The sequence below is a fragment of the Lepidothrix coronata genome, unplaced genomic scaffold (assembly GCF_001604755.1).
Source record: "Lepidothrix coronata isolate B3197 unplaced genomic scaffold, Lepidothrix_coronata-1.0 Scaffold79, whole genome shotgun sequence".
NCBI lineage: Eukaryota > Metazoa > Chordata > Aves > Passeriformes > Pipridae > Lepidothrix > Lepidothrix coronata.
The window spans coordinates 2,811,539-2,825,176 of NW_016690259.1; the positions used below are offsets into that span (position 1 = coordinate 2,811,539).

Consider the following 13,638-nt stretch of genomic DNA (forward strand, 5'->3'; position numbering starts at 1 on the left):
TTTTTACCCGATGACTCTTACTAGACTGGCATTTAAAGCTGACCCTGTGTTTTCCAAAAGGGACAGGTCATTGTCACCAAAACATTAGCATTTCCCTTCCCAGCATCAGTCAAACTATTGTTTTGCCATCAGTGCAAGGCTGTGATTTGCAGTTATTCCACGCCTGCTTACCTTCCAATCAGTATTTTTGTAAGTGTTAGCATAATTAAACAAGTTGTTGCTTTGAGTTAGACTTGTGGCACTATTGCATGCTTCTCTTTTATTTTATTCTGTACAGTGGGACAAAGAAATGCTTTGACAAAAAAACATCCAGGAAGTTTACACTGGTTTACATTTATTTAAAAAAAATATTTAGACACTTCTGTATTTCACCTGTGGATTATGAACTACAAATCAAATAGGGCTCATCACTTCAAAGAGGTTCACAGGTACAAAACAGCCTCCTTCTGGCATCTTCACATCCTCCTCTTCTGAGTGCTTATGTACAACACTGTGAAAAAGAGAAAGTGGCATGCATAAGACGGCCCTGGTAAATAAGGTGCAGAAGCCTGTTTATTTAAAACATCTTATTTCCATGGCTTGTAAATTGACACTGTAATGAATCTCGTTCAGCATGAACAAAGTCAGTTAACTTTTAAGTCCAGGTTTCAAAAAATGCTATCAAATTTAGACAGTATGGCCTGTAGCCAAAACACAATCCAAGAGATGGAGACTGAAGAGAAGAAGAACAAAGCCAGTACCCTGCAGTATTACCAAGGGGAGCATGAGAGATTTCCCAAGCAGCAAAATTACAGGTGTCAGACACTAATGCTGTGATCTTTCAACAAAAGCTGTAAATCTCAAGTACTTAAGGCAAAGCTAATGATAAGCTCTGAAGCAGCAGATATCCTCCACCTGCATGGCTTGTGATATCCCCAGAACAGATCCAATCACAACACTAAATGATAGTGCTCCTAAACCTGGGATGTCTTCAGCTCTCTCCTCAGCCTGTTCTTCAGCCTTCTGCCTCTCATCCGTTTGTTATAACTTTCATAATAAATTATTTCCTTAATTGGTTCTCCAGCTGTAATAACCACTCTGCTTCTTAGCATAAGTCCAAATGCCTAACAAAAAGCATTTGGCCTCATTTCAATGATTACTTCTCCACCCAAAACGCTCTTTTACACTGGTGCTACATTCTCTTTGACTCTTCATAACATGGAATTCAATCCTTCTTTCTTTTTATTCCCTCCCTCCTTGCTGACCTCCATTTTCTTCTCAAGTAACTTAGTCAAACTCTGCTTCATTTACCTTCTCTACAAGTCTCTTCACATCTGACTTGTGAACCTTTTCTATTTTTAGATACTCTTCTCCCTGGCATGCCCTGCTATTACAGCCTAACTGATACCAGAGAGTCATTCCAGGAGCCTGGGATTGTCCTTGAAGTGCACAAAAATCCACCTACTGCACTGGGATGTTCAAAGGCTCAGCAGTAAAACATGAGTGATTTTTCTTGACTGGTGGTAAAATCTTTACTTAGAGATGAAAATAGCCTCCAGTACTAATAAGTAGCATTCATTCAGTTCTGGACAACTGCCTCTCACCAGAAAATATTACAGTGTCACTGTAATATCTGCACTGTTTCATAAATTTATGCAGTAGCTTGCCTAGCAAAACACAAACTTCTGTGGTGCAGAGGCCATCTAAATAAGCAGCAAGTGCAAAGAGTAAGCCTGTCAAATGATAGGAAATAAGCTCTGAGGAAGGCTAGAAAAGAATGTGCTTCTCTAAAATGAACTTCAAGTTCAGAGGCAAAAAAGGCCACAGGAATGCAGAAAAGCAGAGACTGCAGAAAGTGAAATTGTAAAAAAGGAAATGTGGTAAGGCTTCCAAGAGGGCCTAAAACTAATATTCTTACAGGCAGCTTGCTTATACCTCAGCCACCCCTGAAATTCAGAAGTAAATATCAAAACACAATTTCTTAGTGAGCAATAACAGAAGCAGTAGGAGTTACCATTATTTCCTCGGATAAATGCATCCCCATACTTGTTCTTTAATTGTCCATTTACATATTCTTCAGTCTGTTCCAGAGCTATATTCATATACCCATCCAGGCAAGCCAGGACACCTGAAAAGCGACAGTTTACGAGAGAATCAGCTGAAACTTATTTTAAAATAAACAAAAATGCATTGTGTTTGAATAGTACAGGAAAAAAAACAAATCTGTATCTTTATAACAAACCAAAAGCCCAAGCTTGGCCAGATGTATTCTTCAAATAATTCAGCTGGGAGACAGGAATTTCAGACGGTCAATCTGGTAGCGACACTGTCAATTGATGTAAGGGTTGTGGGGGTAAAAAAAGTCATTAAGGCATGACTTTGAAAAGATGGACAATTTTCACTTTGAAAGTTTAAGTTATTCCCTCTCACTTGTGTTTTAAGAACCTGTGACATGAAGAATAAATGGATAAGCTAAGGACAAGGCTAGGTAAATTGAGTTATCACCAAACCTTGTGAAGGATATAGCTGAAAAACAACCCTTTTCATACAGGACACCATACACACTTTTAGTCATATTTATCTTCATGCTTACAGATCTAGAAGAACATTAGCTGAAAGCCTCTGCTTTGATGTAAACAAAATTGTACATATGTTTTGGCAAAGGGCTTTCAAATGGCACTGAAACGTTCCCACAAAAATAAAATTACACTGTTTAGTGCTTAGTGCAACTAAAGAAAAAATGTCTGTAATATTAGGTGTTCTTTTGTTCAGGAAAATATGCATTTTAGTAGCACTTATTTTAGACAAGTATTTATGTTCTCACTTCTAATGGCACCTGTTGAAGGCTGTACTCTGTTCACCCAGTACTTCCTAAGTGCTGGCAGCATGGTGGTATTTTTTCATTCAAAGCCCCTCCTCTCTGTCTACACCCAGAACCATGGCCGTCTACAAATTTAACTCACCTGATCAACAGAACTGAATGTGAGGATTAACAGATGTAAAGAATGGCTCAGAGAATGCAACTTGATTTACTAATCATGCACATAATAAATACAGCTTTTTACAAGTTGTTTTATCTCCCTTTTGGATTTTTGTTTCCCTGACTTCATCCTTGCATGTGCAGACAATACTACTAAAATTATTTTTTCCTCTGTTTGAAAAACACTCATTTACCTGGCAGTAAAACTTGAAATACAGTATATTGGCTGTACTTGGGGAGAGGGAGAAAACTGAGAATCCTCCTCTAGGACACATTCTCATTTTTCAGAAGTGTTACTGTAGTATCTTCCATGTAGTAATTAGGAATTGAAGTTCTGCCAGCTTCTCATGGTTTAAAGACTATTATTTTCCTCTGTTTTTCCTTCCTCTCTTTCCACAAACATAGGAAAAACTGCTCACAAAACATCACGGAATGCACCAAAAAAAACTAAACCAAACAAGGGTCAAAACTCTCTTCCATTCCAGTAATCCTGAGTGCTTCCATGCAACAATAGAAAACAAAAATATGTTTGTCCAAAATTAAAGTTGGACCGTGTGGATTTACCTAGGCAGTATTTTCAAACTCTCTGTTTCATGGCTGTTTCATTCTCTTCCTCCTTTTCTTTGTGTTTACTCTAAGGCCACTAATGGCATCAAATATTACCACTGCCCATCCTGGCCAGCGTTTTATCTGGTTTATCTGTATGTAGAGATGTTGCAGTGTACAAATCCATATCCACACACAGAAGTGGTACATTAATATACCACTGATGACTTTTCATTGCCCAGGGCATGTGCAGCACTGGGCAATGAATCAAGGCATTTCACAGTTACACATCAACATTTGCATTAGGCCACGTTTTGTGTGCATGGTGGCTCAGAGGGTGGAGGTACAGACATAAAATTAGCAACACTGCCTGGGGGAGAATCTAAACGGATCTGCAACAAAAAGCCTGACGTGCTGTTTCTTAAGGCTTTTCCAAGTGTTGGTCACATTTCTGCAGAAAACAAAACAGTGCCTATTTTCTCAAATGAAACCAATACACAGATTTTCAACCACAAGGTCACATCAAGTGGGAAGGATGGAGAGCACAAGGAAATAAGGAAGGGAAGGTGGGGGAAAAAAAATCCAGTAACAAATAAGGGTATTCAAGGAACTATGGTTCAATTCCTTGTAGGTCTGACTGTAGGCATGCTAAACTAGCTTTGTGGAGGGAAAAGCTGAGTAGTTCATCTACAGCATTTACAAATGGACCTTACGAAGCAGGAGATAGCATTGGCCTCAAAGAAAATAGGAAGTGCATCAGAAAAACAAATCCGGTTTGGCCCTGCCATGTGTGCACCTTCAGGTAAATGATGACTTGCTTTAAGTGACTTTAATGAGCTCTCCCTACATTCTCCTGCAAGAAAGAACAACAGAGATGCAGTGAAGTTTTTAAGACACCAACCCGACCTGAAGCGCTCAGAAAATGTGGTTCTCAAAGAATTGAGACTGAAAATTCTGTCATCTGAGTGACACTAAAGAGAAACAGGAAGGGATAAGGAGGCGCTGCTTGCTCTGTCAGTGAACAATTACAGTTTAGGACTGTCATAACACAAAGATTCCTTGTCACAGCACAAACAAGTCTCCTCTCACAAGTGCCAGGCTAAGCCAATTGAAGTAAACCTATCTGAAGCAGTGATCTGTAGCAGAACCACAATGTTTAAGTTACTACAGAATGAAATCTCTAAATTGTGCACAACAGAAGTTTTAATTAAGTCTGGATACTCCTTGGACAGGTCAATAATGGGAGTAGGACCAGGACATTTCACTGCACAGAAAAGTTTTTAATTTACTGGTTAAAACCACCTACAATCATACATACAGTACATGAAGGGATACAGATAGGCTAAAGAGTTCTGGAATAATTCTGCTGGACTGTGTTAAAATGAAGAGGGCATACAGCAGCAAAGCCACACTATGCTTTCTCCTCTATCTCTGTGAGTCTTGGTCCAACACAGGTGTAGGCAGTTGTTTAACCACGAATGTCAGTAACTTTCATCCCTCGTGTAAGAGCCACCTTATGACTGACAGCAGAGTTAACTTTGAAGCTTTTCTGGACCAAGATCCATACTAGGAATTAGAGAACAGAAAGGTGAAGAAAAGGATAGTTCCAACAAGGGTTGCTGTCAGAGCACTGAAAAGGGGGCTGCCTGGCCATTTCAGGAGTTGTAATGCCAGATGATCTTTATAAATGTCAGTTTAGAAACTCTGAATCACCCCAAGACTCCTGTTGAATCATCTGTGACTAAAGAGACTAATGATTTAGATCAGTAATTTTAACCTCTAAATCCACTGTTCACCTCCTTTTTTTCTCCAGGGCTGATTTTCTATTTTTAATGTCACCATTCTGAGATCTGTATTCACATACTCCAAGATTCTGGATCACACTGTTTTGCTTTTCAAAATCAATGCATCTATTCCAGCTTCCCCAGTCAATTACTTTACTCAGTGAGAGACAGACAGAGAGCATACCTCGATAATCAACTCCAGAATTTAATTTTACAACAACTGGCCTTCCGATGATTTGTTTTAGGAAGTCACTCGGGGTTTGCTTCCGTAGACTCATCTTGGTCTTCTCTGGTAAGCTGAGAAGTTTAGAGAAAACATTTGGATGAGAAACAATCCCATATTGTCCTAAATACTCTGTAAAGACAGGCAGACCCCTGATTCTTAATACTTTCAGTAGGAGAGAATATCAAAGGAGATAAAAGCAAAACCTTAAGGGTGGAGATGGAGAGACAGAGCTCTTAAAGCCACTGCATTAAACCTTCCCTCTGGCATTTTTATAACTTCTGAAATTAACATTAAGGATCCTTGTTTGCCATGCTGTGCATCTTTTAAACTTCCAACAGTGCCAAAGGCCTCATCATCTCTAGCACCTTTTGCTAAAATTATTTTTACTAAATTTAGAGAGCTAAGCCATAAGTGTTTAATGTCTTCAGGGGGTGGAGGCAGAAGTCAGAACCTGCTCCATACACAGGAACAGCAAGGGTATTTTGATCTCGGCTTGCAAATACAAGCAAAGAAAAAATTTGAAAGGATGCCTTCAACTGAATCTGTTAAAGCAGACTAAGTTAAGGGTTGTGATTAAATCAGAGAGAGACCTGAAATGATGATGTGATTTAAAAATCCAACGCAGAGACATCCCCCCCCCCGTCAGCATTCGCTCAACTTCTGCTCCAGTGTCTCTTTGCCCAGGGAACATTTGTTCTGCATTTCCAGCCGATGGCAGAAAACCCCAGTGCGGTACCGACTTCTCGTCACTGCTTCCTGCGGCAAATCGCACCGGGCGATTCCAGCCGCGAATCCAGGGATCCTCGCTGGTTTTCCCACCAATACCCACCGCCACCCGCGTCCCACAGCCGAACCTTTCCCGGACCAAACGTGTCCCAGGGAAGGTCCCGGACGGAGCGAGACCGCGGCTCCATGAACACCCAGGACGAAGCCGAAACGAGGGCCGGACGCAGAGGCAGGGGGGGAAATACGGCACCGTACCGGAGCCCCCTTCTCCTTCCCCCGCACTCACCGCCCGTCGCTTCCCGGGCCCCTTGCCGGCTCTTCCCTTCCCGAGCCCTTTCCCGGCTCTTCCCTTCCCGAGCCCCTTCCCGGCTTTTCCCTTCTCGGCGCTTCCCGCGCCCCTTCCCGGCGCTCACCGCCCGCGTGGCCCCGCCCCGCTACGGCGCGCCGGGCGGGACAGTCCGCGCCGGAACGCGCATGGCGGGGCGGGGCCTGCGGGTTTTGGGATGTGCAGGTGACGCTTCGCCTCACTGCCCCAAACCCGCCGGGCCGGGCTGCGGGGGGCTCGCCCTGGGACACCCCGCTCCCCCCCGCCCCCGCCAGGCGGCTGAGGCGCTGGTCTCGTCGCCGAGATGCGTTCTCTTACGTCTTGACTTGCGGTTCCAGGCGAAATAACGCCTTGTCGGTTTTACGGGGAGAGAAATCCTATAGGAAAAAAGATTTCCTGTGGAAAAAAATAATGGAATCAGTTAGATTGGAAAAGACCTCTGAGATCATCGAGTCCAACCTTTGAACACCACCGTGTCAATTAGACCATTGGTGCTAAGTGCAACATCCAGTCTTTCCTTACACACCTTTGGGGACAGTGACTCCTCCACCTCCCTCCACAGCCCACCCTGTCCCTGAAGAAATTCCTCCTAATGTCCAATATGATCCAGTATATAATCGTATTCTGCTCTAATGGGATCCTATTAATTCCCAAATGATCTTGTCTTACGTGGGCCTTATCAGAGATTCAGTGACCACCTCTCAGGTGTCCTGTCCAGGACCAGACAGGAAGGTGCTGCTCAGTTTGCTTCACAAGGGGGATTACTGAAGATAGAAACTAAGGTTGTTTGGTTTTTGGTTTTGTTTTTTTTTTTTTTTTCAAGTGTCACCTGGGAAGAATGTGGTACAAGAAGAAGCTGAACTCATCTTCTATTTCTCCCCATCTTCTCACCTGTCTTTTCTCCTTTCCTGCAGCTATTTTTTTTTTTTTAAGGGATGTGGTACTGTGACAGGAGTTAATCATCTGTGAAACCTTCTGGACCAGATTTTTTTTTATTATTATTCCTTTATTGATTTAGTATCTTGCTGAAACTCTCAATTCTCATGATATGAAGAAAACGTACCGTGGCTTTTCAGAATACGGATTGGTATTCTCGCTTCCTTCCAAAGTTGTTTATCTTCTCTTTTTGAACACATGTCCAGTAACAATTTTTTTTCCTCGAAGCTTAGATTAAAGGGCTTTAAGAGGCAAGGACTGCAAGCCCAACCTCATTCACCTGCCTGTCCCAGAGTTTAAGCACAGGCACGGACAGGAAAGTTGGGCCGTATTGTGCCCGTGTTTCCAGGCAACCGTCATGTTAATCAGGAGCATCCAACTGTGTTTGATTATATCTAGTACTTGAAGCAGAAAAGGAACATAAAATAGTTACTCTGGGGAGCAGGCTTGCAAAGTTTTATTTGGCTGCCTGGCTTCAGTGCTTAACATCCTGATAAGGAGATATCCTGGTTTTCATTGTTATTGATCTCCAGTATAAAGATTGGGCAAATAGAATTTTCATGCCTGGGCTGGTAAACTTTCATGGCAATTTCACAAATCCAAACAGGGACGTTTTATGTTTTGCAAGCCTTCCTTATTGTTTTATTTCTCATGAGTTTGTCTTCAGAGCTAGTATTTCTTCTTTTTTTTTTTTTTTGTGAGCCATTATAACCTGATAAGCTATTTTGCCTTCTGCTCAATAGCCCGCTTTCTAGCCAGCTGAGGCATGTCCTTAATTACGGATACTTTGGTTGTCTGCTGTCAGTCAACAAAATTTTTGTACTTTCCTGCTTCATACCCTATTAACCTCACAAACAAATCTAATTTCTATCACAGACAATAAGATTGGCAAATTTTCTATCCTTAGCTCCCCTTTTTCATAGTTTGAGACCAGGTCATGAACCCAAATCTTCGTTAATTTTCCTTCATTTGTCATAGGTCTTGAAGCAGTCTCATGTGCTGTTCCTAGTGGTAAATTAACCTTCCTGCAGGAAGGTATATGTTGCTGAGCATTCAGGGTAGCGTGATTTGCACCTGAAAAGACAATTCCCACCTTGTACATGAAGGAATATTATGTCACCACATCAGTTATTAGGCAACCTAGAGAATGTGTTATTTCCTGAGTGACAAAACCTCAGTGACCTCACTTAAGTGGTCTTCAAAGATTTAAGTAATCCATACTCAGTGGACTCCTTAAGGATTCCACAGCTTCAAGAGTGAAAATAGAATTCAGATATCATTGGCTAATAATTATCTTTTGCTTTTTGTCATCTAGATGAAAAAGGATTTTGATCTAAACCATTGCATACCTGGCTGTCAGTAGATTCTTTTAAACACTGCATTGCTTTATCCTTTCCTAGTGTACTATGATAGGACTTTTTCAGCTCTGTAACTCATGGAAATCAGTGAGATGCTGCCCTTGCATTTTAATCAAGATGAACTTGAAAGGTGAACGTTGTAAGTGGTAGAAATTATTTATAATTTGGTAATAAAAGTTTATGTCTAGCACTCCAAATTTCACACATCTGCTATGTGCTGGCCTTGAGATATAGAACAATTGCAATTGCCTTTACATTTGGCCTCAGATGAAAGGTCATAAATTACAATGATAGAGTTCGTAGCCATTCCCAGCTCACAAAATTTCCATATTAACATCTTCACCTCAAACATAAATGGTTACAAAGTTACAAAGAAAAGAGTTGTGTTGGCCTTTGTCAACTGAACTTAATGATGGAAGTCAGTGGTTCGTGTACTATTGCTAAGTCTTAAACATAAAGCATCACGGAATCCTTGTTCAGAGGACTTAATTAAAACTTTACAGTTAACTTTAAAAATGAAATGGGATTTTACGGTCTCTCTCTCTCTCTCTCTCTCTCTCTCTCTCATCAATGTGCTAAAACCCTCTTCAAAGTTAGGAAGGTTTTTCCCTACCAGCTGCTTGAAATAAAAGCATTTCCATAGAGCAAGGTGGCTATAGAACACAGAATGTGTCAGGAGTGTCCAATTTTTCTATTTCTTGTGAGCTGTACATCGTTTATGTAAGTTAAATGCAGATGAAAAACAATCCAGATTGCAAAAGAATGTCTGTGGGACGTTTGGAATTCAACCTAAACAATCCCCAGCTACCACCAATATTTGGAAAGAAGTCACAGTCTTTAAACAGTCCTCACCTGAAACTTGTGTCAGAGAGGACAAACCCATTCTGGCTACAATCCCAGCATGCCCCATGAATTTAACAATTAACTTCAGTGCCTTCTTAGATTAGAAAAAAAGAAAAAATTATTGAAAATTATGCGATAAAATAAGAGGTTGAGTTCCAAATCCAGGGAAGCTTTTCCTGTAACTCTGAGAGTGAGAGAACAGAAGGAGATATCAGGCTCCATGAAATAGTGTCAAGGTAGAGAAGCTCTACAATTCAAGATTAGCACTGTTATTGCAGGGTTTCCTGAGGGCCCTGAAGTAAACACAATAGTATGTTTGGGGTTTGAGAGGTGGAAGGAGAGATTCTGCTCCCACTGAAGCCAGTAGAAGTTTTGCTAATTACTTTTTTGTACTCAGGGTGCCTCTGTAAGTTATTGAAAATACTCCTGAGATCTCAAAAGTAATCTATCTCGATCAGCTGGCACCAAAAATATGACCTTTAGACTGACAGTTGTCACTGCTTGGCTTTAGGAACTTCTCAGCAATTGATTCCGGTGGCTGGACAATCAGCCAGCCCACTGGCCTGATTCAAAACTCCTCCAGTGGATTTGAGATAAAACACTCAGGCTGCAGATCCTTTCTGCCTACTTTGGATCAAGAAAGCACAGTACAAGCTTTCTCCACACCTATCCCATGGGATTCCTAAGGGAGAACCTTGTGACAAGAAAGCTTTTGTTTTTCAGTCCTGAAACAACTCCTGTTCCAGAAGAGCAGGGATTGGCTTCCCCCTCATTGCTGTGGTCCTCCAGGCTGTAGCAGGGTAGTGGGCATGGCTGGCTGAGGGCTGTGACTTGTCACTGTCAGAGGCTGTGCTGTGTGCAGGGCATAGATCCATGCCGGATTTGCACTTTGACACAGGACTGCTGAAGCTGACTTCAGGAGCTGTCATAGCCCCCATGCCCTCTGTCCCTTTCTTTTTCCTTCTGGAGCAGTGTTCTTTCACTTTCATCTTCTGATGCTCTGAGGGTGAGGAATAGGACATTAAGGAATTGAAGGGTGCAGGGAGGGAGAAGGGAACAGAAGTGCGACAGAAAGGAAGTATTGGGACCTCTCTCTTTTTCCTCCTCTGCAAATTTCCTGGTGAGCAAGGAACTGTCAGCAGGTCTTCAGGGAGCTGGGGAGAATAACGTGAGAACTCAGCCTGAGGCTTTCTCTCTGTCTCCTTAACTTTCAGTTCTGTACAAAAGAAAGGGAAGATCCTTAGAAGCTTTCAGAGTTCTACTTCAACTTCCTCTGAGTTCCTGGGAGTGCACTCTTTGGCTTCCCAAAGGGACCAGCTTTTTCATGAGCTTTAAGAGGTTTGATATTCCCCTTTGCTTGCATTTGGATGGGAGAGTTCAAGCCTTTCAGCATTTGAATGATAGTCTATCGTGCCTATACAGTAAAAGACCAGACAGGGTTTTCCTCGTAAATGAAGGCTTAGTGAGCCAACATTGTTTTCCATGCCATGCTTAGATCATCAGAAATGCTGATTTCCTGCCATGTTCTCAATTAAAAATTTAATGCATTTTTAAATTGAACCTTAATCAAAGTGTTGGGTTTGTGCTACAGATCTTAGACAGAACAGCCTAACAAAATTTTGTCTTCTTGAGGTTCTTGCACTGTGATCAGCACCTTGGGACGTTCATCTCCTCCTGTATGGATTAAGTGACGTGATGACCTTTTGTCACATGTTTGTCTCTTCTACTTTCTGTCCTGTCAAAATATGGTTTGACAGATCCTGTCAAAATTGTGCTTTCTATTAAGTAAAGACTGGAAGCTCCACTTGGTTCTTTTTGCACCACTTAGCTAGATGTTTTTCCTAAAATATGGTGGAAATGAAGCAAAGCCTTTTGTGCTTAGACTTTCTAAAATATTTATATCAAAGTAAATACACGTTCTGTTTTTTTCCATTGTGAAATATCAATTCCAGAAGACATTTCAACATAAACTTTTCCATAGCCAGTTCGATGTTAATTCAGTACCTCAGGTTGAAAACTCTGGTGTCAAGTTTAAGCACAGACAGGAGCTGAAGGGGTTACTTTAAATTGACCTACTGGTGTAAAGCCATCTGTAAGGTTAGTCCCCAGCTCCCCAGGAATGCTTCTGACCTGGGGATATGAAGTAAACATGAGGCAACTCTAATTTGTAGTGTGGTAAAAAGAATCCATACCATGTCCTGAAATTCAGTGAAGAGGGAAGATTAAAAAGTGTTCAGACACCTTGCTGTCCCTATCTCTGACCCTTTCCACTTAAGGACCCAGTTGATACTCTAGGGAAGAAGTATCATCTGATTCATAGGATAATTAAGTCTCTTCTTGGGAAGTGACTGGACCTGCCATCACCCGACTTTTTCTGGCCTCTCAACTCAATTTTTCCATTTTTCTGACCCTCCACAATTATTTCATATATGGGGGAAATTTGTGTTTGCCTCTCCCCAGAAAAATCCCGTGAGCCTTTCTGTGGATTTCCGCAGGCAGTGGATCAAGGATCAAGCCTAAAATAAATTGAGCAGGTTTTTTTCCATCCACACATTTCACTCTTCCAGAAATTTTAAGATGTAAGCCTGAACCCAGCAGTGCCTCTTCCCCTTATGGAGCAGCTAGCACAGTTTAAGTAATAGTTGTAATAGGAGCAAATTGAGTTTTAGTGACACAGACCACAACATATATAAAAAAAGAAGTGTAAATAACTGGGAAATCCAAAGCATTTGCTGACACAAACCAAGAAAAAATACTGGAAAACGAAGACATGAAAAAAGAAATCAAGTTTTCAAGCTCTGGACTTGCAAATCTTTGGTTTTGTTGCTATGATATATTTGTCCAGTATGTAGAACCTCCTTGGACATTACGGAAAAGCAAGTAAAGAAATAGTATTCAAATGTTAGAGAGAAAATAAGTATATAAAGATAATTCAGTTTGTCTATGTGAGGAGCACCTTCCTGGATATTAGCCAGACTGGAAGACACGTGTGGAGGTTACCAGTCTGTGCTTACTCTGCTGATACACATTACTGTTGTGTGAATATTGGAAACAGGCAAAAATAGTGCCTGTTGTGATTCAAAATACCTAGGTTCTCATATGCCTCTGCCAGAGGCTTCCAGCGTGACCTTGGGTGAATCACATCCTCAGTGGCTTGGTTCCCACACTCAATTAAGAGAAATTTGATTAGATGGAAGAGCTATTTTTATAAGTATAAATTATTTTTGAAGTGGAGGGAAAATAGGGAAGACATATACAGAAAAATCTTAAATATTCCTAGTTTCAGTGATATTAAATATTTAATCTACTGATAATCCATGGTGTGAAACAATTAAGTATTTAAAATAATGGAGATTATGGTATAATCACTGTCTTCTTTCTGTGCCTTTACTAATAGGAGAGCTCAGTTTCTTTAGAAATAAAATGCAATTTGATGTCAATGTTAGGTCACTTCTAGAGCATTTGTGAGCTGGTATTTTCCAATGGGCCCCAATTTTTGGCCATTGATTAAAAAATCATTATTTCTGAGGTTAAGGGGATGAAATATAATGTGATTCTTTTGTAATGTAAAAACAAAAATGCGTAAAATCAAAAGGGAAGACTAGAAACTGTATATATTTGAAATGATCAGTTTTGTTAAGAATAGAACAAAAGCATAAAGTTTCATATTAAGTCAAAAGTTAATTTTTAATGGACTACATTTTACAGCTCTCTTATCTTTTTAACTTTATTATAAATTCAGTGGATACACTACTGAACATGAAGATGCTATCTATAAATATAGATCTGTCAATTTGGTGTGACTGCCTGTGACCCAGTCCCCGGGGCCTGCAGTTTCAGAGGTAGCATAACCTCAAACATAGTGTTCAGATCTGATTCCCTGGTGTTCACACATGCAAGAAAATATTCCTAATATACTTTAGTCTCACCTGTTT

The 13,638-nt window shown here is 40.9% G+C and overlaps 1 protein-coding gene across 2 annotated transcripts; it reads right to left on the reverse strand.

The window, feature by feature from the left end:
- Positions 1-221: 221 nt before the first annotated feature.
- On the reverse strand, positions 222-6,589 carry LSM6 (LSM6 homolog, U6 small nuclear RNA and mRNA degradation associated). 2 transcript variants are annotated; one of them, XM_017820151.1, is made up of 4 exons: positions 6,528-6,589; positions 5,474-5,586; positions 1,994-2,107; positions 222-490 (listed from the first exon to the last, which is right to left on the reverse strand). In XM_017820151.1, the coding sequence occupies exons 2-4, from the start codon at positions 5,565-5,567 to the stop codon at positions 456-458; spliced, it is 243 nt and encodes an 80-aa protein (XP_017675640.1). In that variant the 5' UTR covers positions 5,568-5,586; positions 6,528-6,589; the 3' UTR covers positions 222-455. The 2 variants fall into 2 exon arrangements, with proteins under 2 accessions (XP_017675640.1, XP_017675641.1); XM_017820152.1 differs by lacking the exon at positions 6,528-6,589 and adding an exon at positions 6,370-6,390.
- Between the last annotated feature and the right edge of the window lie 7,049 nt (positions 6,590-13,638).